Raw genomic sequence first — 23,879 nt, 5'->3', positions numbered from 1 at the left:
CTTCAAAGACAGAAGTCTTCCCCCTAGACGAGGAGGAACAGAACAAGAAGACTGATAAATGTGTTGCAGCAGGCACAGCAATGACTTTTGGGGAAAATATCAGAACACACACCAGTCTCCAGTTTCATATAAAAAAGGGTCCTAACAATTGTGCAGGGGCAAAATGGTCAATTGTCACCGTGGATCCCCATCGCCACCTAATGACATTAGGAGAAAGGGTATCACAGACTACAACCAGGTCAAAATGACACATTTGTCTGCTGGAAGAGAAAAAGGGAGAAACGTGACACTGACCATGGACAGGACTTGCAGCACAATGAGCAGTGTGTACTTTGCACTTACTATGGGTACATTCTTTGTTTTCAAAAAATTCCTAATATGTACTGATCAACTTGCAAAATGCAGTTAACCCCACATATAGACAGTCATTAATATTCTAAATAGTACTCTCTGCAGCTCACCAATCTATAATGTCATTGGCTGCAATGTAGCGCATCATTAACTCCCTGCAACGTTTTTTATAGATAACTCGACTTTATCATTTTGTGCCATTATGGCGGGTCAATTTTTCATGCTTTGAGGTTTCGTGAGGACTTTTAGGCAATTTGTGGGGAGGAGTGAGTTCTTTTGCAGCTCTTTGTTCATTAAAAAACAGAAGCGCACTCCCTAATTTGTTTTGTGGTGAGCGTTACGGAAGAGATTTATTTCTAGGGTAATTTCTCCTGCTTATGCTTGACTAAAAAGTGGCACAGTGCCGATAAAGCATACCGCATCCCCTTTTCTCCCTCGTGATTCCCCCTCTGCAAACACTGCACGGCAGCACTGCGCCAGGCAAACACAGACCATCCTGTGATGCACAACAACATTATTCAAAGTGCGACAGTCGTGGTAATGCAGCTACTTATCACCAGTATGACTCAGATACACGTTCAGATTCATTTATGCGTTAATCTGCGTACACATCAACACAACAGCAAAGGCAAATTTTGATATATTCTAGCAGGTAAAGGTGTGAAGCAGAGATGTGAACACAAGAGCTGAAAGTAGTGAAGAACACTGAGCCAGCAGACTTCACACCACATAAAGTATGTTTTGAAGCAGAAATAAGGCAGGCCTTTCAACAGAGCCTGACGGAAAGCATTAAGACAACATATCCTTTTCGAAGCTCCCCGAATTTATCAGGACATAGTAAAGATAAATTGGTCCTTACTGGGTCTTAAAATGTAGTAAATGCAACCTCAGACAAACAACAACACGTCATTTTACAGCTTGGTTTTTATTCTTTCACAAAAAACTAAGCCAAAGTCCGCACACCCTTACCTAACTGATCATCGTCAAGTGTGAGCACTTCTCTGAAAACAGAGGTTTTTTGCAGTTTGTAGCTCTGTCGAATCCAGGTGTGTGTTAACACAATGTCAAGGAGGAAAGACATCAGCAATGGCCTTAAAGAAGCATACAGTATGTTGTTGTTCACAGGTCTGGGAAGAGTTGTAAGGTCATTTCCAAACAAGTTAGAACCCATCATTCTACAGTGAGAACTATAATTCACAAGTGGAAAACATTCACGACAGCTGTCAGTATTCCCAGAGGTGGTGTCCCAACAGCTTCACCCCATCTCAGGACTCTACAGGCCTCAGTTATTAATTTAAATGTCAAAGTTCATGACCGTACAATGAGGAAAAGACTGAACAAGTAGGATTTGTTTGAAAGGGTTTGCCGGGGGACAGCCTGTTCTCTCTAGACAGTAACAAGAGGCAGAGCATGAGTTTGCTAATCGAAAGAGAGAGCTTTGCATAAAAGGTGGGCCACAATTCCTCCAGACTGATGTCAGAAACTGTCGATATCATACAGAAAAGGATTACTTCAAATTGTTGCCAGTAAAGGCGGTTCCACTAGTTACTGAATAATAGGGTGTACTTAATTTGCACACACTGCTTCTACATTTTGACTTCATCATTCTCATGTTTACATGCCTACACTTGATTTCACCACATGTTTTTCTTTTTGTATGCCTCTTATTTTCCTTTGGCACAGGCTCAGTTCACAGGTTAACCTGACCTCCTGAACAGAGAGACCTTAAAATGAAAATCCTCCCCCAGTTTGTGAGCAGCTCTCATCTTTTTTGCCCGCTCACTTGCAGGAAGCCCTACGATTGGGAGGAGGAAAGAAGGTTCACAGATGCAACTCAGGGAAGTTAGACAAATTCCCAGACCATGTCTCCACCTATTTTTCATACTAGGAGGAGTGCTGGAGACAAAGTTAAAGCCCAGTTTGGACAAACTTAACAATGCAATTATTTGCAAATCCTCTACAGCCTTAACTTGATTGAAAAAAGGACCCTTTTTGTCAGCTGTTAAAGTAGAAAAAAGTTGGGAAAGGGGCATGTTTACCACTCTTACATGTCTTCTTTTAAAAAGGACCCCTCTAATGAGAATTAAAATTTCCACCTTGTCAGTATGTTGATATGGTGTTACTTTATTGATCTTTTACACAGAAAAGGGAGATCAGACAGCATGTAGACAACTGTGGGGAACCAGCACCAACCGATCAGAACTTCTTGTTTGGTGGAGCTGTAGTTGGGTGCGGTATGTTATAATTTTATGGGACTTGGTAGTTGTGAATTACCTTGAGGAACATTGTCGGGTTGAAGAGAACATTTTTTTCTCCACTAAGGTGCAACCAATAAGTTAAAAGGGCTTTTGATGAAGTTCTGAGAAACTCACACTATATATCACTACTCAATGGGTGAGGAAAATGTTGGAAAGTCATGCCCTTTGGAGTATTAACGCCATGATAGGTTTTTCGTGGCCAAAACTTAAAACTATACAATGCTCAAGAAATCAGATGAATTGTTATGGCATCAGGAACTGCTGGAAATTGTAACTTGTGAAACTTTTATTTATTTCTTTATTTTTATTTGAGACTTGTGCTTATCGGCTAAGATAGGTAATGACTCGCTGAGCATTAACGTGTAGATACAGCTTCTCCAAGTCACTAGCATGGCTATGGACTCTAAGTCATGGAGATAAGGCATCGAGATTAGTTGTAAAGCATGACCTGACTTAAAGTCCTTATCATTTCACCTAATAGTGTGCAATGGTTTAATGTATTCTCAAGCAACTTCCCAACTAATTAAACTAAGCAGACAAAATCAAATAAATGATAAGACTGGACCACTGAGGTTGTCGTGCGCTGGGACCCTCTTCGTGTGATTTGTGTATCAGCTCTGCTTGCCTATAGCTTTTGGATCCTCAGCAAATACTGCATGGCACTTACAAGCAGCTCCGCGGGCTAAATGAAATGACAGTGAAGCTCCAAGTGATGCATGCGAGCATAATTACAAAGCTACTCTCCTTTCTATGTACTCGTCAAACAGGATGATGGGGAGGTTTTAACATAACCTATAAATGAAATATTCCAAACTGAAGACTCACCAATGCTTGCTCAATGCAATAATGGGACCTGAACAAGGCTGAAACTGCCCATACATAGTTCAGCTTCAACTTGGTTTATCCCTATTATATCAGTCTTACAGGTCAAAGCTAATCCTGATATGCAATATCTTCTGTTCTTTGTAAATTAAAGAAAGAATTCAGCTTTACAATTAATTCTCATTGAGAGAACCCGAAGTGAGCCACAGAATATAAATCTGAAAGCCAACTTTAATATGAGGACTCTTTCAGCCGAAAAATGAGTAGTTGTGTGCATGTTATTGTGTGTGTGTGAGTTGTGTTTTTCTTTTCCTATCACCCATGAGCGTTATGTTATTAATGCAGACGGTTTTAGTAAATCCTTTCATTTCAACAAGATGATTAAAGATTCCATTTGGTCCTTTGAAGAGAAAAAGGATAATTAACACAATTTAGGAAGGGTAAAAACGAATAAATTATGAATGAGCCAGAGCAGACCGGTCTGTATGAATATTAAACTATGAATAATGGCGACTGTAAAAACATTTGTTTAAAAGTCATTACGCCAAACTAACTTCTGGTGAAGTGACTGTGTGGGATACTTTCTGCAATTATCGCACCCTGATAGAACAACATAGCTCATTTCCTGTGTGATATCGTCTCATCAAGATATGAATCCGTTCCAGACAATGTCATAACCCGGAGGACAGAACATCCTACAGACTGAACACAGAGTTTAGAAAAGAGTGGTTCTATTGTAATAAAAAGGGAATCAAAATTACAACCAGAAGCGAGAATCTTGACAGTGAGTCGCAGCAATATATTCTATATAGAATATAGATTTATATTCTATATAGTCCCACAGACCATGCAGCTCTTTCACTGCCCCTGTGGAGCCGATGGGGATCCAGGCGTGAGGATGTCTTCAGAGGGATATAACTCCAGCAGCACTTCTCTTACTGCAGGGTCAGCTCATTTTTAATGCGGTTGGCAGTTTACTGACATGTGTTAATGACAGCCGCATAGTCATGCGTGACACAGTGTCATCACACTTTGCCTATGGACAGGGGACACAGTATTGATGTTGCTACTACTGTCAAAATGAATTGCTTTTAAGACATTTTGAAGCAAGCAGAGCTTATGCTCAGTTGCTTTTCATTGATTTCCTCTTTGCCGTTAACACAACTGATCTTTTCATTCAGAAACTCAAACGCTTTACAATCGTCTGTCTCAGGTCTCCGCTCCAACTGCGCTGCTGTGCGGAGTTTCACTTTGGGGCTGATTGATATCTGTTGTCTTAATCAAAAAACTGTTTCTGTTTTATTACGCTTCTTTTGAGGGTTAGTTAAACTATGGCTGTACGATTCAGGGAGCTTTCGGTGTCTTTCAAATCTGAGATAGATCTCAAGTCTTTGCTCTATTGAGGTCAAAAGAAACTGCAGTCTAATAATGGTTAAAGGCACACCATGCAGGATCATCTTAAATAAACAATGGTTGAAGAAAAAAATGGGGTTTGACAAATTTTACTTTCCTTTCTGTTAATTTAAAAAAATGGAGCTTTCTTTCAACGTAACCACGGTGTTTTTTAATCTAAACCTCATCAAAACCTTCGTTGGATTTCTTACATAATATCGGTGAAATTGAACTCTTTTTGGACGGTATATCTCCTGCTACTAGAGCTTTGAAAGCCAAAGCTGGTGTTGTTTTGTATCGTATTTGTAGTATTCGGCTTTATCGTGACAACACTGAGCAAAAAAAAAAGCCCTTACCCACTCTTTTTTCCCCTTTTTCTCATCATCTATTTTTCATCATCTAACAAAAGACAGGCCGCTACACAAAGTGAGAATGTTTACAAGTCTTTTGTACTGAGCCTGTACAGTGAATAAAAGTTTAATAGGATCCTATAGCATATGCTTTCCTCTCTTGGGTGTTGATTTTGACATGTTGATACAAACTATCCCTATTACGCAACTTGAATGTGTGATCGTGATGAATAGGCGGACACAAGTTGGGCCCATCAAACCATTAACTAAAAATGTGACGCTGGGCTGGTGAAGAAATACTTAAATTCTTGTTATTTTCTACTAAGCAACAGCTCACAATATGTGTGCTCTCACTGTTGCACTGTTGTATAGGCTGGATCCCAAATCCCAAAGATGAATCTCCCTTAAAATACCTTTTAGTACAGCTTTTGCATGTCATTGATTTTTCTCCTCCGCAGAGGGAAAGCAGCTCGTTAACAGATAATCATTTCAGTGATCTTGGTTTGGCTTTCCGTTTCTACACTGGGGAATATTCTGTGTTATAAAGATTGCAAGTAGGCTATGGGTTACATGCTCAGAAACCTAATCTCTTTAGGGTCACCTGTGAGGCTGTAAACAATATTATATTGTTAGTGATAATAATCATATTCTGGGCAGGAATGTATTAGCAGCTTTTGAATAATACATGCGTAGAAATTGCATTCACTGGTTGTTCATAAAGAAGGAGTCAGAGCTTTGACACTTCTCTAGGGTGATGTGGCGAAAAGGTTCTTAAAAATCTCTCATAGTGGAGTGATATCAAAGATGATTAACGGTGCCCCGGAGCATCTTTACCTCTGTGACTTTCAGCTCTTTGGTTAAATTGACACTGATGTTAAGCATTCCTCACAGCAGTGATAACATTAAGTGGTTTGAACTCGGGACTCAGACGGCTGTGAGGGAGAAATTAGATTATTTTGTCTAAATTCTCCATCAGGTTCAAAGGTTTAAAGGGTGTCAATACATGTAACGGTTTTAAAAGTTTTACCGACATCAGACCAGGCCTTTAGGGGTACTTCTTGGTGACATTCAGTGAGGCCTTTTGGTTTGACAGATAACCTTTATCCAAGATTTAAACAGCAAATGTTATTATGCCAGCTGTTGCTCATTTCTATGTATTATTTAAGGTTTATTCATTCAACATGTAATTCATACTATTCAGATCATATGTCGTAGTACAATGGCATTAACAATAGCTGTGAAAGAAATAAAACATTTATATTGTGTTTACGAATGTAAAATTAACTCCAGATAAGTCTACAGGATCCAACTCAACAAATATTACACAAACAAACGTTCAAATTTTGTAGAGATATGTCTTTCATAGTATATGTAAATCTTTGGCTACAATTCATAACCTGACAGCCTGACCTCAGATAGATCACATCAGAAAAAAATTGAAAATTACCTTTTTTCCGGGTATATAATTTTTTCATCTTGACCACTAAGATTTGATCAATTCCATATATGCTGATAGGACATAGGATATTTGACTAAATTTGGGCAAGCTTGTTACCTCGTGTTTTAGTACTTTTGTATTCTTTTCAACAATATAATTTTGGCTTTTGCTGTTTTTGGGGAGGTTTGCTATGCACAGAAAATATGAGCAGGTTTTTGTACTCAATGTTGTGTGCTGCCATCCAGACAACGTTTTCATGGAAGCTCTTACTTTAGCAAAAATAATGCCAAACCACATTTCTAAATGTACTGCATGCATAACAAGACTGCAACTGGCCTGACTGCAACTACTGAAAAAGTTTTTGGTGCATCATGGAACAAAAAATGCGACTGTTTATCAGCTTTAATCCTGCATTAAGAGTGTTCCAGGTTCAATTCCCAGCTGGGGCCTTTCTGTGTGGACATTGCATGTTCTCCCTGAGTATGTGGGGGTTCTCTCCAGGTATTTCAGCTTCCTCCCACTGTCCAAAAATGCATGTTACGTTAATTGGTTTCTCTAAATCTTCCCTAGAGTGTGAGCATGCATGGTTGTAATTGAGGATTGACCTGTCCAGGGTGCACCCTGCCTCTTGCCCAATGACAGCTGGGATAGGCTCCAGCCCCCCCTTGCGACCTTAGATTGGATTAAGTGGGTATAGAAAATGGATGGGTTGTATCTTAGTAGCAATTGGTCTCCCCAGTACATGGTAGTAAACATGTACCAACTTTTTTTGAAACATGAAAACTCAGATTGTTCCTATTATATTGTTCCTATTACAGCTGTGTTTCAGCTCTTAAATCAAACTGGTTGAAAAGCAGAATAAGACATGGCTCCTCAAAGTAACAAATGCAAGACAGTAATGACATATCAACCAGATATTGGGAAAAAGTAATGCATGTGACCACAGAACACTGTGCACAGGCTTCGTTGTTCTTGGATTGCCATCAAAGTGTCAGTAGTTGGGAGCCACACACAAAGCTTGTCCACACCAAAGATCAAAGCCCAGTTGAGGCTTTCATGCAACACTTGTATTGTGCTCAGTGTGAGGGACTCTCTTCTTCTTGTTCATGTATGCAAATGGTTGGGATGAATGGGGTTGGCGTTGCTGCATACATGGGGCCGATCTGAATCGAGACTATCCGAACACACTCAGCTGCCTCTCTGATCCACTCTTTGCTGCCTTTGCTCCTGCAGTACATCGTCATGGCTCACTAAAATTGCAATCAGAGACTGAGGGAGACCAGTGAAGGCACAAACCACCACACACGCTGCATCACACGTGAATGAGCACAGTCCCAGGCAAACTTACATTGTTCAAAACAAGGGAGCAGTATAATTTAGTGGTTCAGTGCTTTTGATACCTTGTCGCTGTGGTGGTGAATAGCAGACTCGACTTCCTCCCCAGAGAGAATGTGGTGAAGTGCAGAGCTCTGTCGCCCCGCTGCTGTTCACTGAACACAAAGCTTGTGAAATTGAAAGTAGTTTTCCTATAATTCCCACAAAAGACTGGGCCAATTGATGGCTTCGAATCAGTATGAATTGCTTGGGTGCACAATACACCATCTGACATTACAGTTTTATGCCCTTACCAGTTATTATTTCAGCCTAGTGGAGCCCGCATGCAGTAAACCATATCAGTGCACAGTGATGCAGGCATGAGAAGCAAGGACAGATTTATGCAACACGGTATTCTCATTTCGCTTGCAGCCTCTGCAGTTTCTGGGACCATGGTTCCCAAGACATGATTGAATTTGTACGTACCTGGTCAAACATAAAGGTCAGTGGTTGTTGTGTAAACATTTCATATAAGCACACCGATCACCACACATTTTTCAGGACACATATTCCGAAAAAAAAAAAAAAAAGAATTTGGGATTTCCCACCTTCTCAATCTATGTTTGTTTGTTTTTTTGTTTTTTTTCTGTGACAGAAACTATATGTGCACCAAGGGGAAAACAATCTGCTGCAGAGGGAAACAAGAAAGGGAAACTTGTGAAGTGCCAAGAAGTGATGCCAGTGGTTGTCACTTTGAATGTTCTGAGCCATCCTGAGTCGTGCCCACTACATGTGAGCTCTGTCTCTGCTCATGTCAGCTCATCCTAATCCACGGTTTATTACGAAGACAGCAAAGACAGTAGCAGTCACGGATTATCATGCTGTTCATGCACGGCCTGGTTTCAGTTGCAGTTGGAACTGAAAAGAAAGTTTGATTTTTAGATTGTGTCATTGTCCTCAATTAGATCGTAAACTTACCCACAAATCCTTGTACTTGTCAGTGAATAAGGTAAATTTGCATTTTGTCTCAATAACTTTCTTTTGCTTTATTATCTCTGATCAGAGGAATATACTGCATGTACAGCTTTTAGAACTAATGGTACTCTGAACAAAGTTTGAAAAAAAAAACAACATCTAAAAGCTGTACATCTTCTATATCCAAACCACTTGAGAATAAATTACAACTTCTGATCTAGGGCTTTATCAACTACTTTCCATCAGCTGGTGCTGGAGGTTTCCAGTTTCCATGACAAAACTGAATGGAGTGCACTCGAGGCAGAATTAATTTTTGAGGCATCATTTGGACAAAATTCTGACCCAACTTAAGTCAGACTACTTTCATTTTATGTAATGTATGGCACATTAGCCTATATAAACCTAGGATGTGGTGCAACCTTGAAGTTGAAAATTCTAAGAAATTACTTAACTTCCCCTTTAATACGTGCAAAAAAATCACAAATTTATCTGTAACCTAATACAATAGACCTCAATACTTATTGAAAGAAAGTTGCTACTGACATGCTTAATTGTTTTTAGAAAATGAATGATAAAAAAAAAAAAGTTGCATCACGTTTCCTTTTTTGAAGATTTTGAGAAAAATCTATGAGCTAAGGATGGTAACTGTTGCAGTTTTGCAGAGGATTCTGTGTCTATTCTTGCAAAACAAAAGCTTCCAGCTGTGCCAGTTGTCTGATTCTCCTCCTCATAAGGCATCATGCATTTTCAACAGACGACAGATCAGATCAGGCAGGACAGTCATCTCACAGCCATAAAGCTGCACAATTGTTAGTTGTACAAATGAGGTTTATCGCAGTCCTGCTAAAATAACCACTTACCTCCTGGGAAAAGATGTCACCTTAGCATATGTCCCTCCAAAATTCCATTGGATCGATGGCAACACATGCAAGTCATTCATGCCATGCACACTGATGCACCTCAATACCATCACAAATGCTGGCTTTTGCACCTTTTACTGATGAGAGCCATGATGGTCTCTCTCATCTTTGGCAGACATGATTTTTTTTCCCCCTAAAAGCAGCTGAAACATGGACTCCTCTGATGACAGAACAGGTGTCCAACATCTTTCTATCAATCTGGGCAGCGTTTCCCTTGTGTCCAGAGACCTCAGCAGTGCTCCTGTGTAGAGTTGATACATGCTTCCCCCGTTGTAATGCAATTTCAGATTACATTTCTGGATGTAGCAACAAAATATGTTGCATGGAAATGGCTTTTTCAAGGTAGCCTACTCCCCTGTCCACGTGGCTCTATCGACCAGCATGGCAGGAATCCGTCTCATGCAGTGACGCCTGTGGGCTCGAAGATCACATGCATCCAGTGATTTCCCCAAACTTCCCGAGTCTTCACGACATTATTCGCTGTAGCTGTTGAAAAAGTTAAGTTGGAATGTTGCAATGAATTTTTTCTTTTACTTTTTAGGAGCTGATAGATTCTTCTCCAACTTTGAAGTGTTTAGCCAAAGCCCATCCTAGTTTTTAAAGACAGCCTGTCGTGGATGCTCCTTTTATACCCAATCCTGGCACCCTCACCTGACACCAGTTCATCCGCTTTTTTATAGAACCTTCCAAACTCTTTTTTAATCTCTTTCCCAACATTTTTGAGTTTGTTACTTGCATCAAATTCTATATTTCGTTTTTATTCACTAAATACAATGAAGTTCCTGTCTCCCTTTTTACTTTGTCTGCTAAACAAAGGTTTAAACCAGTGAGGTTATTATAAATGCAATTTTTTTTGCTGCATTTTAGAAAACTTCCCAATTTATCAACCTGTAGAATTAGTCTTTATAGTACACAGATCACCTGATATAATTGTGCATGTGCATCTTCAGAAGGAGACGATCACCAACAGCAACAGAAACAACTGGAGCTGAATCAACTCCTCTCGGACATGACAAAAAAAAAAAAAGCCCTTCGTAATCGTGAGTCCTCGCGTTGCAGGGCTTAGGTATCAGATTGTATAACAACCATCGTGCTGTTTTTCTGCAGCAGCCGCTCTACCAGCGACAAAACACGCCACATAAACTCAAACATCCGCTAAACCTGTTTAAGCCCTCACCTGAATGAATCGTGACACCGACCAGATAACAAATTCACTCCCGGCAGATTATCGATCTTGTTCGAGCATTAAATTTCGGTCAAGTCACTTTTTTTGCTGTTGTTGTTTTGTTGCAGGTCTAATGAGTCATGACATTAAGACAGCCTAAAGCCTTCCTCCCACGCTTTTCCAGCCCACTCCCCTCCTTATTTGAGGAGCTCCTCTGCTCCAGCAGTCAGAGCAGCAGGCGCCCGGTCAGCGCAACTCTCTCCTGCCGGTACGGAAGGACGGGAGCAGCTTTGCCACCTTTCCCTGGACATACCCTCATCTTGTCAAGATGAGACTTATCTTTCTTCTTGTTGCGGCTTTGCTGAGAGGTAGGTGAAAGAGAGCCGTGTGTGTTTCCTTGCAGATAGTTAGCGATCAGTTCAGGACCATGGACAGAGACGACTCCTCCACTATAGGATACACGCAAACTGTTCCATCGCGCAATTTCGCATTTTACTCACCTCTATTTACTCACATATTGTTTTTTTTGTTTTTTTCCCACGCAGAAACTGTAGCGCTTCCAGTGGGAAAAGAGGAGCAGAGAGAAGATGTGGTACGTTTTTTCCTGGTGCAGAATGAAATTTTGATTTCATTGTGATCCCATCAAAGCGTTACATCTGAAAAGAATACATTTTCAAGTTATTTGAATTTTTTGCAGGTAACAAGATGCTTGGTTGAGGTCCTGTCCAAAGCTCTCTCCAAACCGGACTCCCCGCTGGATCAGGAATGTAAAGACATTCTACAAGCAGGTTGGTAGCACAAGGGATCTCATAGATCCTTTTTCTCTCTTCAACCCATATCATTCAACATGAATGAAGACTTAAGGATGATGCCGTAGTCTTCAATTATCAGGTCTCTGAGACACAGAGGAGCTTAGAGATTACACATTTAAAGGCTTATACCAAACAATAAACCCATCATCACTTGATGTCTATTAAGATCTTTAGACTTTTGATCTTTGTATTGTTTTGTCATAGGGATCAAACATGTCCCACTGAACAAGAAGAGTAAAGACGGGACTATAACTCCGCAAGAGGAAGTCCCAGCTCATACAGAGGAGCCTGTGCCGAAGGCAGCAGACGTAAAAGACATCGAGGCACTCCTGAAATCTGTGGAGGAAAAGAGAGAAAACCCCCCAGATGAGCGTAGTCAGGAATCCTGGAATCTGGGTGATGAGAGGGATAAGAGGCACGAGAATGAAGAGGAAGAGGAGCGGGAGAAAAGGAGCAGCTGGAGGCCTGGAAGATTCCACCAGACGAAACACAAACGAGGTGAGGAAGAGGAAGATTATGACCGCAGTCAGGAGAGTTGGGGAGTAATGGAAAAGAGAGCAGGCGATGATGAAGAGGAAGAAGGAGGTGAGGGAAAAGAGAAGAGGAACTGGAGGCCTGGAAGACACTACCAAAGAAAACAAAAACGTGATGAGGAAGAGGGGGAAGAGCCGGAGGAAGAACGTAGTCAAGAATACTGGGATGTCGACAAAAGGCACGAAGATGAGGAGGAGAGATACAAGCGCACATGGAAGCCCACACATCGCTATCATCATAAGAAAAAGCTCCACAAACGCAGCGATGACTCTTCAGAGGGTGAGGGGTATGAAGATCGCAGCCAGGAGTCTTGGGATCTGGACAAGAGGGACTGGAAACAAGGCCGATTCCACCAGAGGAGACACAAACGTGATGAAGAGCTATCAGAAGAAGCCAGGGAAGAGCCAGATGAAGAGCGGAGCCAAGAGTCCTGGGATTTCGATACTGGAAGAGAGAAGAGGGACTGGAGGTCTAACAGGCACCACCAGAGGAGACACAAACGGGATGAAGAACTCCCAGAAGAAGCCAGGGAAGAGCCGGAGGAAGAGCGGAGCCAAGAGTCCTGGGATTTTGATACTGGAAGAGAGAAGAGGGACTGGAAACAAGGCCGATTCCACCAGAGGAGACACAAACGAGATGAAGAGCTATCAGAAGAAGCCAGGGAAGAGCCAGATGAAGAGCGCAGCCAAGAGTCCTGGGATTTTGATACTGGAAGAGAGAAGAGGGACTGGAAACAAGGCCGATTCCACCAGAGGAGACACAAACGAGATGAAGAGCTATCAGAAGAAGCCAGGGAAGAGCCAGATGAAGAGCGGAGCCAAGAGTCCTGGGATTTTGATACTGGAAGAGAGAAGAGGGACTGGAAACAAGGCCGATTCCACCAGAGGAGACACAAACGAGATGAAGAGCTATCAGAAGAAGCCAGGGAAGAGCCAGATGAAGAGCGGAGCCAAGAGTCCTGGGATTTTGATACTGGAAGAGAAAAGAGGGACTGGAGGTCTGGGAGGCACCACCAGAGGAGACACAAACGGGATGAAGAACTCCCAGAAGAAGCCAGGGAAGAGCCGGAGGAAGAGCGGAGCCAAGAGTCCTGGGATTTTGATACTGGAAGAGAGAAGAGGGACTGGAAACAAGGCCGATTCCACCAGAGGAGACACAAACGAGATGAAGAGCTATCAGAAGAAGCCAGGGAAGAGCCGGAGGAAGAGCGGAGCCAAGAGTCCTGGGATTTTGATACTGGAAGAGAGAAGAGGGACTGGAAACAAGGCCGATTCCACCAGAGGAGACACAAACGAGATGAAGAGCTATCAGAAGAAGCCAGGGAAGAGCCAGATGAAGAGCGGAGCCAAGAGTCCTGGGATTTTGATACTGGAAGAGAAAAGAGGGACTGGAGGTCTGGGAGGCACCACCAGAGGAGACACAAACGGGATGAAGAACTCCCAGAAGAAGCCAGGGAAGAGCCAGATGAAGAGCGCAGCCAGGAATACTGGGATTTTGATACTGGAAGAGAGAAGAGGGACTGGAGGTCTGGCAGGCACCACCAGAGGAGACACAAACGGGATGAAGAACTGTCAGAAGAAGCCAGGGAAGAGCCGGATGAAGAGCGCAGCCAAGAGTCCTGGGATTTTGATACTGGAAGAGAGAAGAGGGACTGGAGGTCTGGCAGGCACCACCAGAGGAGACACAAACGGGATGAAGAGCTTGCGGAGGAAGTCAGAGAAGAACCAGAAGGGGAACGCAGTCAGGAGTCCTGGGGATTAGACAAAAGGCATGAAAAAGGTGATATAGAAAAACGTATATGGAAACCAACTCACCGATACCACCATAAAACGAAACTTCACAAGCGTGACGGAGGATCATCAGAAGAAGACGAGGAGCAGAGGGATGATTCAGAAGAATATGCAGAAGAGGCAAAGGACAGAGATGAAGCTCTGAGGTACTTTTTTTGTCATGTAAAAGTTTGTAGACATACTGCAGACTTCAGTAATGTCAGCTAACAAAGTTAAAGGGAAAATTTGTATAAATGCCCAAACTTTTGGTATAATACAAACATGTGCTCATGGAAGTAGTGCAACATCTAAACATTAAGGACCGTTTTTAGGTACCTGGCCGAGAAGCGCAACCCTTGGATTTACAGAGGCCACTACCACCCTGCCTGGTTTAAAAGGGACTCAGATGAACATGCTGCGTCATCAAACAAGGTAGGGACGATGCCATTTCAGTTTCAACAACTGAATAGAACTGCTCTGTGTGCTTGTAGCTTTGGAGACTTGAAAAAAATCTTTCAAATCTTTCAACAGATTTATAAGATGTTAAGAATGAAGTGCTATGACACCATGTTTTTCTTAAATGTTTCTCCACCCAATGCGATTTCACTTTATGTGCAAGTTCTGATAAGCAAATCATCACTGGCACATGTTATCTGCTTCTGTGTTTAATCGGTTCAGATGGATGAACTGGCCAAACTGCTGAGCTATAAAATAAACCAGCTGGCTAACCACTCTACTCAAGAGGAGGCACAGAGGAGCTCCCTTCAGAGAGCACTTACCCCACAGGAGGTAAATCCAACTGCATTCACTCACTCTCCACTAATCTTTGCTGATGACTTATCAGTCCAAAGAAGACCACTGAATTCTTGCCTTCAAAATGCATTATGTACACCGTATGGTGGGGGAAAAAAACAAACTCACATCAGCCACCTGAAAAAAATTTTTTCATGTTCCAATTAAACATCTACCCTTAACATTTAGTGAGAAACTATTTACTCTGCAGCCTTTTCCACGAACGAGACGCACCGCATGCGGTTGACATAGTGAAGCCATGAAGCATATCGCATCTCTGCACCACAGCTTCACAAGGAGGGAGGAGGGGGGGGAGCAGCTTCGCTTATTTCAGAAATCTCCAGTCTACAAGGAGACGTTAGGGGTTTAATCTTTGGAGTCCGAACTCAATGAATATGCATCTATGAAAACGCACAACGTGTCCTAAATACGGAAAGAGAAAAAGCCATTATGCACACTGGCAGTGACTCGCTCTTCAACTATGGCATACTTTGAATTTACTATATTTTTCTGCCTCGCTCTAGTCGATTCCTCGTGGCGCTTCTTCTCCAGGCTTCTTTGCCCACTTTTTGATCTCTCCACACCAGCATTTTATGACTGCTGTAGTAATCACTCTAAGGACCTTGCGATTGCAGACTCCTAGCAATCGGCCCTATTATGCCCATTAAAAAGAAAAATTACTTACAGCACGCAGACATCCCGATCTAGTTGCAAGCATTAAAGCAGGAAAGAACAAAGCACTGAGGCTTTGTCACAGGGATTCATTAAGTCTACAAAATTGCAACTCCAAGGATAATAAGAGAAAATTTAACCCCAGTGAACAATTAACCAGGAAGAGGACCCCTCTGGATATGGGCACATGCATGCACATATGTTGCAGCAACGGGTTAAAGATATTATTTAACTTTTAGGTTTAAAAAACAAACCAAAAAAAAACATGCTCATCAGGCATGTTAACAAAACCTTGTGGTGTTTTTGTTGATATGTAAATGCTCATGTATTTCAGGAGAAAGAGATGGAGAACCTGGCAGCGATGGACATGGAGCTTCAGAAAATTGCGGCAAAATTGCATGACAAGACTGCATAACCCCAGGATATTTGAAGACTATCAAATACCAATGACTAAAAGTCACCGTGTTTATCGTTTGTCTGCCAAGTTAAGTGTGCTCATAGTGATAAAAAAAAAAAAAGGTACAAAAAGTAAAATTCTGAAGCCTTGCCGTAACATCTTACCAACTTTGTTAACCGTTTTTGTTATATAATCGATGTTACCTAGTTAAACAGCATGGGAATTGCTTGTTTATATATTATCTGAGAAAAGAGAAAATAATACACAAAACTTATTTATTCAAATGTGTTCTCATGATCTTGTTCTGCACTCAATAAAAAGGAGTTATTCTGGGACCAAACCAAAGTCTCACATTTATTTCTTGAAGTAAAAGGTGGTCATATATTTTGCACTGGATGGAGCCCACGGTGATACCGCATCAACGAGTGGAATCCTAACAAAACGGCACTTTCTCATTTATTTAAAAAAAAAAAAAAAAAAAAAAGCCCTGACCCAAGGCATAATAACAAGTCTGCCACTTTCAGTACAGAAATGATTTCACAGAAGAAACACACCAACCTCAGATGGTCTAAACTGGTTTGCAGTTTACTTCTCAGCATTGCTCCTTAACGTGTGCTGATGGGAGCACAAAAGACGGGAGAAAGTGCTCTGATGACTACAAACCGGACACTCTGTCATCCTAACTCAAGAAGCGTCAAATCAGGTCAACAGATATGAAGTCTGAAGCAAAATCCTCGCAGACAACTGATAATGTGCCCCTGGAGGCCTGGAGGCCTGGATCCCTCCGCATTTGTTTATCCCTCAGTGTCTTTCAGTTTCTGTCTCTTTGGTGCTGGCTCCTCAGCTTGAGGGGAGTCCGCTGGTCTGGAGCGGTCCGCGACAGTTGTCCCTGAGAGAATGTAGCCCCCGCCCCCGCTCATCAGAAGCAGGGGATGCGTCCTGTTCGGTAACACCTGGGGACGCAACAGAGATACAGTCAGGAGACATTAACTCTGCGGGAACGGCTGGAGCAAATAACACACGAGAGGGAAAAATCTTACGACGCAAGTGTGCTGTTCCTTTTTTTTTTTTTTTTTTTAAAAAAAAAAACCAAAAATATATGAAGGGCTGAGACTGGGAAAAACAATCAGTGGGTAGATTGAATCCAGCAGAAATGTATGCCAAGTATTACTAAATGAAGTGTGACAATTAGCTCTTTTTATGTCATCAAGTTACCACCATTTCTTATCATACTGTCTTTTTACATACCGAAAAAAAAAACTGACACTGATGCGAATGGTCAAAACCGCAAAAGCTGTGAACCCTCAAACAAAACCAGTGAACCAAAGATGATAAAGCAGTAACTTCAGAAGGGGGGGGGGGTTTCTGCAGATTTATCACCGTCACAATGCATTATCAAATTTACTCATAATCAAACGGTCATCAGTTCGAGTGGCTTTATCAGTGGCAAAATAATGACAAAAAAATGGTCTGGGATAATCGGAGGTTCGAGCATTTACCTGGTAATGTCTGAGCCAGGTGTCTGTGAGCCTGAGGTTGACCGTGCCTCCTTGTTCCTTGAGCTTTGTGAAGCACTCAATGAGAGGCTGCAGAAATTGAGACGGGAGGGAGAGATAAAAGAACCTTTTCAAGAACGACAGCTCTGTCAATGATTCCACACACACACACAGATCTTTTCAGCAACATATGAATGATAGAGGTAATCAGTGTCGGGTTATGGCTACTGCTTGATAGCGGCATAGATGTCCACTGAATGATTTCTCACTGCAGTTTTTAGCAATAAAAAGGCCTTTGTGCAGTGGCAACTAACGACAAATCTTTCTCACATAACTATAATGATCCTCATTCGACGGGAGACATTAGGAGGCAGTTGTGCGCGTGATTGCCTTACCTCTTTGTACTGGGAATAAACGACAAAAGGCCTGGAGGGGGAGAGAAATTTGAGCAGGCCCAACAGGACAGGACACGGGTGAAAGCGACTCGCTATGACCAACCTGCACGCGGGAAAACAAAGAGATGATCAAGCAAACCCGCCCGACATAAAACACACTGCCGACAGCACGTTTTGTAATTGGGACGGTGCAGGTCGGCGGCATCGTAATTTAGCTTATCAGTGCTTCAAATGAAACCCCACCAGAAGACTTACTGCCTTCTCTGTGGCTCACAGGCGTGTCATATATTTCTTACAGCTGGATGAGAGTCAGTGGAAGAGGCTGATTTAAGACAATGTGGGAGCTTGTGCTCTGTGGTGGTGTTTATTGTATAGCTGCTATGGGGTAGAGGAGAAGTCTATAAGCTAACAAGATCAATACTTTTACCTCAGGAACAGATGTCCCCTTCATAACAGCGCATCCATCAATCTTAAAAAGGCTATAAGGTTCTTCACTTTATGCGCGAGGAAACTGCAAAGCAATCAATTTGCTCACCTTGTTCGGGCTTTCCCAAGGAGCACATTCTATCTTAACACTTTTATGGACATAATTAACAACACTTTAATGATTTCCAAATCTTTTTTTTTTCTTCCTCCTCTGCACGTTCATTTTAATGTGCCTACGATTACCACTATGTGCATTCGCGAGCCGACAACAGCAGAGACGGGAGTGATGCTGAGAACAGCAGAGCCCGAAAACGAGAAATGTGAAGGCAGAAGCAAAAATCCGACACCAACCCGTCAGCATTTCTGCCTTCCAGGAGGGCAGCGGCAGCAGACAGTTTTCTCTGCTTCTCCTCCTGCTTCACTTTTTTTCCTTGAGCCTTCGAAAAAACAAACAAACAAAAAAAAAGAATTAGGGTTTAAAAATGTGTTAATCCCTAAAAACACAATGTTTGGTTCATCTTTTTTCTGCCCCATTTTAGGTTGAATGCCAACATAATATACCTCCCACTGCATATTAAAAAAAATACTGCACGGACTGTATATTCCTCTGCACTAGCAGTTTTTATGTTGTATACTGTAAATCTTTGCATGACTTGTATATATTATTAGATATTTTATATTTTTTACCTACATGTTTGCACTGAATGAGGAGTTGCTTTTAATCTCGTACTTGTGTATAGTGACAATAAAGGCATTCTATTCTACTCTAATAGGTTATAGCTTATAAAAAAAAAAAACTTTATGAAACTTGGGTAATACTTTGGCCTCTTTGCGTTTCTCCTGGTCCATTTTCTCCTGCTGCTGGCCAGCAGCATCGCCGCAGTTCGTCTCCATGCTCTGCTCCTCCGGACTGCCTTCCCGTGGTTCTGCCCCAGGTCGGTTTTGCTCCTCTTCTTCAGCCGTGCTGAACTGCTTCTCCTCTTTGGCCAGAAAAGAGAGAGTCTCGGTCAATTCGGGTTAAAAGCTAAATTAATTTCCCTAATGAGTTATTCTCTTTCAGCAGGAGGTTGCCCATAAATGCGACAAATTAAAATGGGTATCAGAGGAAGAGATGAAACTCTTGATGTTGGAAAATGTTGGTTTTCTTTCTGTCAAGTAGACCGTACCGACAACAGGGTCTTTGACAGCGGTGTCCAGAGTGCCGGCCAGCAAAGCGTTGACGTGGCAGATGGGAAACTCGTGCAGCGCGTCATGATAATGTGCCGGGAAGCCAAAGCTCTCCACACCCGCACGTACGGGCCCCCCTCCTGGGTACATTTGGATCACTGAGCCGTAGCCTGGAGGAGGAAGAAAGAGGGACTAATTATATCAAGGGCAGACAAAAGACACGCTCGGAACACCAAAGCTTAAATCTTTCAAAGGCATATATGCTGCACACGTGTTCTAAGCTAGCTTTTTACCTCCCATTCTTTCCATGATGGCTCCCAGGACAAGTCCAGCACACGTATCGAACACCAGAACCTTACTGCCGGCGTGGATGTTTGCCAGAGTCAACATCTGGGCAAGCGCATCATACCTCAGGTAGCTGCGCCACAGGGAAACAAAAGGAACATGCAATCACCACGCTACCATTTCAATGCAACTTTCATGCGCACTGCTAATCAACGCGCCGACTCACCAGATCTTCCCTGGTTCGCGGCCATGGTACATCATAGCCAGGATCCGACAGGTTGGCTTTAGGATGGTCACGGTATTTTCATACCTAGGGAAGTGCAACACAGGAACAACTGAGGACACCAATTATGATGCTCGACGTCAATCCAAGTCTTGAACAGATGGTGGGTACATCATTCGAAGTGACTCACTTCTTCTTCTTCTTCTTGATGTACTTATCCTGGGCATATTCAGTCTTATTACTGAACGTGGAGCTGTTTTCTATGAGCTTCTCAATGATTTCCTGTGGACCAAAAAGACATGCTTCATCTCATCTAAATACACGTCTTATATCATTTTAAATAGACAGGGCTGTTTCAGGGCCCAATCATTTTATTGGCCATCAAATTTGGTGGGCTGATGTGCATGAGTGGCACCAGCGAACGATTGAGATTCTGCGCTCGCGTTTCTTCTCGTGTCGACTGTGACCATGTTCATTTGCCTCATGCCTATATGTTTCTAAAGTGAAACGGTGCAACTTATTTGTAGCTTCGCTTTATCTTAACATCATTGGAAGCCAAGAGCTAAAGGAAAAGCTATAAAACGTGAGTGCAATGGTACGCAATTAGTAAACCCTTAAACGCAATTAGTTTGTTTGAAAAAAATCAAGGCAACATATAAACTGCATCCTCACACTGAATTGGATGCCAAAAATATATTAAAAAGTTATACATTTAAAAAAATAAAAATAAAAAATAAAAAAAAAAGAAGAAACACAACCCCTGGAACATCCAAATGCTCCTTTATACTCTATGTTAAACGCGCAGACGCATACAGACGGAGCCTTCTGTCCGTCCCCTGCGTTAATCTGGTGCCTTCTCCACCATGTTTGTTATTGTCCGAGTGGATCTACCGTCTAACAACCACGCCAACATAAAGCAATGGGAGTATGTGGGCAGCGATGCTTGACAATGTTTGAAAGATACGCATCCATTTACGTAGGTAACGGGTACAGAGAGAAAATTGAAAACGAGCAGGATTCTGTAGTGACAATCGCTGCATGGGCTCAGGAGCGTCTCTGTAAACTAACGTCACTGAACACAACGTTTTGTTGCCTGAAGTGGGGAAAAAAACTGTCCTGTCCAAACGACAGCAATCGTCCCCTCAGTTCTCAAAAATGAGATGTGTCAACAGAGTGGCCCCTGTTTTAAAAGACGCTGACGTGGATTAACATGTGAGCAGTTACAGTTTTTTGGTTTTCATTTTACACGCTGTCCTAACTTTTTTTTGCGGGGGGCCAGGGAGTCAATGTAGGTTTTGGTTTTGCATGACATGTTATGCCAATACAATACCGTCATGTTCAAACTTTATGACACAGAGAAAAGAAGTGGTGGGACTGTGACATTTCCCCACGTCCAAATGGATCCAAAGTTACTGATGTACCTGACCCTTCAGACCTTGCTCTTTCAGCGTCTCGATGTCGTCTCTGGTCAGCTTCTGTGATTTGCCGTCATCAACAATGTTTCTGTTGTCTGTGCCTGTTACCTTTGCATCTGGAAACACACACACACACACACACACACACACACACACACACACACACACACATTACTTTAAGTGGAAATTAAAGCGTAAGAGTCTATTGGTAGTCCATCACACATTCATTTAGCAGTTTGCAAAAAGTCAGTACTTGTTAAGATGCCACTGGCAGTCTAAAATAAGACTGATGTGTTGTTTTACACACCTGTGGGGTTCCCGGTGTCCTTCACTTCCTTTGGTTGAAGGTTGCCTCCAGACAAAATCTCAAACGTGGAACTGTACAATTGTCCCACAGCAGTATCCAGAAACATCCACTGCTTCTCAAAAATCACCTTTCTGTGTGGAAACCAGACAAGTAGCGTCACTGCTCAGCAGCTTTAAAGCATCATACTTCATCACTTTAGGACCGGCTAACCTCCCTTTGCGCCTGCCCTTAAATGAGTAAATGGAGAGGCACAACTTTAAACTTACGTTTAGCTCGTTAAAATGCGTAAATGTACAGTTTTGACTTACTTCCTCGGTTGAATTTGCACGGCTTTGTAGATGTCCCCTCGCTTTAACACAACGTAGTCGCCTTCTTTGATTCTGTACTGATAATCATCGTCTCTGTTGTCCGCCATAATAAACCGCGATAACCAGCTCACTTCTCAGTTAACACGTAAATGCCGCCTTTCCCTATATATGTAGATTCGTCGTCCACAAGGCGTAGTTTTACAAAAAGGCACTATACTATCCTGAAGTTTAATATCGCGTTATCCCCACGTGTTAGCTCTCGTTTCACTAGCCTCTCAGGGTGACTAAACGAAAGCAGAGTGTGGCCGAGGGACGCGCCCGCACTTCCGCCTCTGTGATTGGCTGAACAGACATCGATGAGCTTCCTAGCCAATAGAAGCGAAATGCGGGTTAAATGGTAGATTTCAGAGTAATCGATAAAAGACCAGAGGTCAGAGGGTGGGAGCGCTTCCGAGGTGTCAGTCGACAAAGAGGTCGTAATTACATTGACAGTAGATTTGGTAGAAATGCTAAATCTGTGACTGTCGTGTACCTGTGAAAACAATGTTGCAATATGTAACAAATTGATAAATAAATGTTTTATTTTCTCTGGAGGAGGTATTTAACGTTGCATGTAAAGTTGCATGGTACAAAATCTATGGAAAAGTTGCACTATAATAAAAAATGTCCATTTTTGTGGCCACGGATTACATTTTCATATATCTTGGCATTGACTATTGACTAGTTATAGATGTCTGAAACATAATTATGATTATCTCTAGAATTGAACTACATTATTGCTATTCTTGTCTGCTTCAGGAGGACATCTTCATATACACATAATATAAGTCACCTTATAATCATTGGTGTGACTGGTACTTAACCAGTTGATAAACATTTATCAGTTTTATTAGTTTCCTCCGGGCATCCTGATTGCCTTCTCTTCTTATTCATTTAATTCTGGCAAGGGCAGCATTGCTAAACAAACTAACTTCCGTAGTTTAATTCTGAAATCAGATTCGTACAATGATGATAATAGAAAAAAAAAATCCAATCCTCTTGTGACGCTATCACTGTTGCTCCAAGGGATAGAGTGTTTTCCATGAACAAAAACCCAATATGTTTGTCATTCCATAGAATAAAGCCTGATTCCTCGTGTATGGGAGGGATCAGTGAGGATTTGGCAGTGAAGTGTTGCAGGGAAAGCTGGCGATCTTGAATCAACTTCGATTTAATTTTGTGTTGCAGAATCATACTTTTCCAACGCAAAACTCATTTGGTAATTAGATCATTTTCATGTCGGGTGTCAATGATCTCAAGCTCGTCCCTAGGGCTGTGCAAAAACTGCTTCCTGAAAAATATAGTGGGATGTTGTGCTATCCGTCACGAGCACCTGTTATCTGACCACAGCACAATAGAAAATGTCTGGGGGCGAGTTTGACTGAACGACTGCAACCATGCAGCCAATAAATGTACTGCTGCTGTGGGAGTAAAGGGTAAATGGATTGCACTTGTATCGCACTTTTCTAGTCTAGTTGACCACACAATTCCAGGAACATAATTGCACAGTGCAGTCCTGACTGGGAGGTAATTAAGAAAAAAATAAAAGGAAAAAGTTTGTGGGAAAAGGAAGTAAAAAAAAAAACTGTGATTGATCAAAGAGCCTTAACTGCACAGCTGACAAGGAAAACTGCAGCTTCGAAGTAGAAAGGACGGATAAGTACACATTCATCATGCCAGTTTTCAGCGAATAAGTAGAAGTCTGCCGCTTTTACAATGAAATATTCATAGTTTCAAAACAGTACAAAAAGTCACATATGTCACTATTATTACACAAAACAATGCCTCTTTTAAAGAGTCAGACCCCAAACAACAGAGAATCGTTGCGGGGGAAATTGCAGCCATAAAAGACTGATA

The 23,879-nt window shown here is 42.0% G+C and overlaps 2 protein-coding genes across 2 annotated transcripts; one reads left to right on the top strand and one right to left on the bottom strand.

Annotated features, from left to right (window-relative positions):
* Window positions 1-11,194: 11,194 nt before the first annotated feature.
* chgb (chromogranin B) lies at window positions 11,195-16,293 on the top strand. The gene is made up of 7 exons (XM_075458791.1): window positions 11,195-11,353; window positions 11,531-11,577; window positions 11,683-11,773; window positions 12,002-14,267; window positions 14,433-14,532; window positions 14,779-14,889; window positions 15,899-16,293. The coding sequence occupies exons 1-7, from the start codon at window positions 11,314-11,316 to the stop codon at window positions 15,977-15,979; spliced, it is 2,736 nt and encodes a 911-aa protein (XP_075314906.1). The 5' UTR covers window positions 11,195-11,313; the 3' UTR covers window positions 15,980-16,293.
* trmt6 (tRNA methyltransferase 6 non-catalytic subunit) lies at window positions 16,233-22,263 on the bottom strand. The gene is made up of 12 exons (XM_075458792.1): window positions 21,984-22,263; window positions 21,676-21,806; window positions 21,375-21,484; window positions 20,144-20,235; window positions 19,957-20,040; window positions 19,739-19,863; window positions 19,445-19,615; window positions 19,098-19,258; window positions 18,630-18,715; window positions 17,853-17,955; window positions 17,461-17,547; window positions 16,233-16,914 (listed from the first exon to the last, which is right to left on the bottom strand). The coding sequence occupies exons 1-12, from the start codon at window positions 22,088-22,090 to the stop codon at window positions 16,756-16,758; spliced, it is 1,416 nt and encodes a 471-aa protein (XP_075314907.1). The 5' UTR covers window positions 22,091-22,263; the 3' UTR covers window positions 16,233-16,755.
* Between the last annotated feature and the right edge of the window lie 1,616 nt (window positions 22,264-23,879).

This window comes from Odontesthes bonariensis, chromosome 24 (genome assembly GCF_027942865.1).
Source record: "Odontesthes bonariensis isolate fOdoBon6 chromosome 24, fOdoBon6.hap1, whole genome shotgun sequence".
NCBI classification, from domain to species: Eukaryota; Metazoa; Chordata; class Actinopteri; order Atheriniformes; family Atherinopsidae; genus Odontesthes; species Odontesthes bonariensis.
The sequence above is the reverse complement of the archived record's forward strand: the minus strand, read 5'-3'. Positions and strand labels throughout refer to the sequence as shown.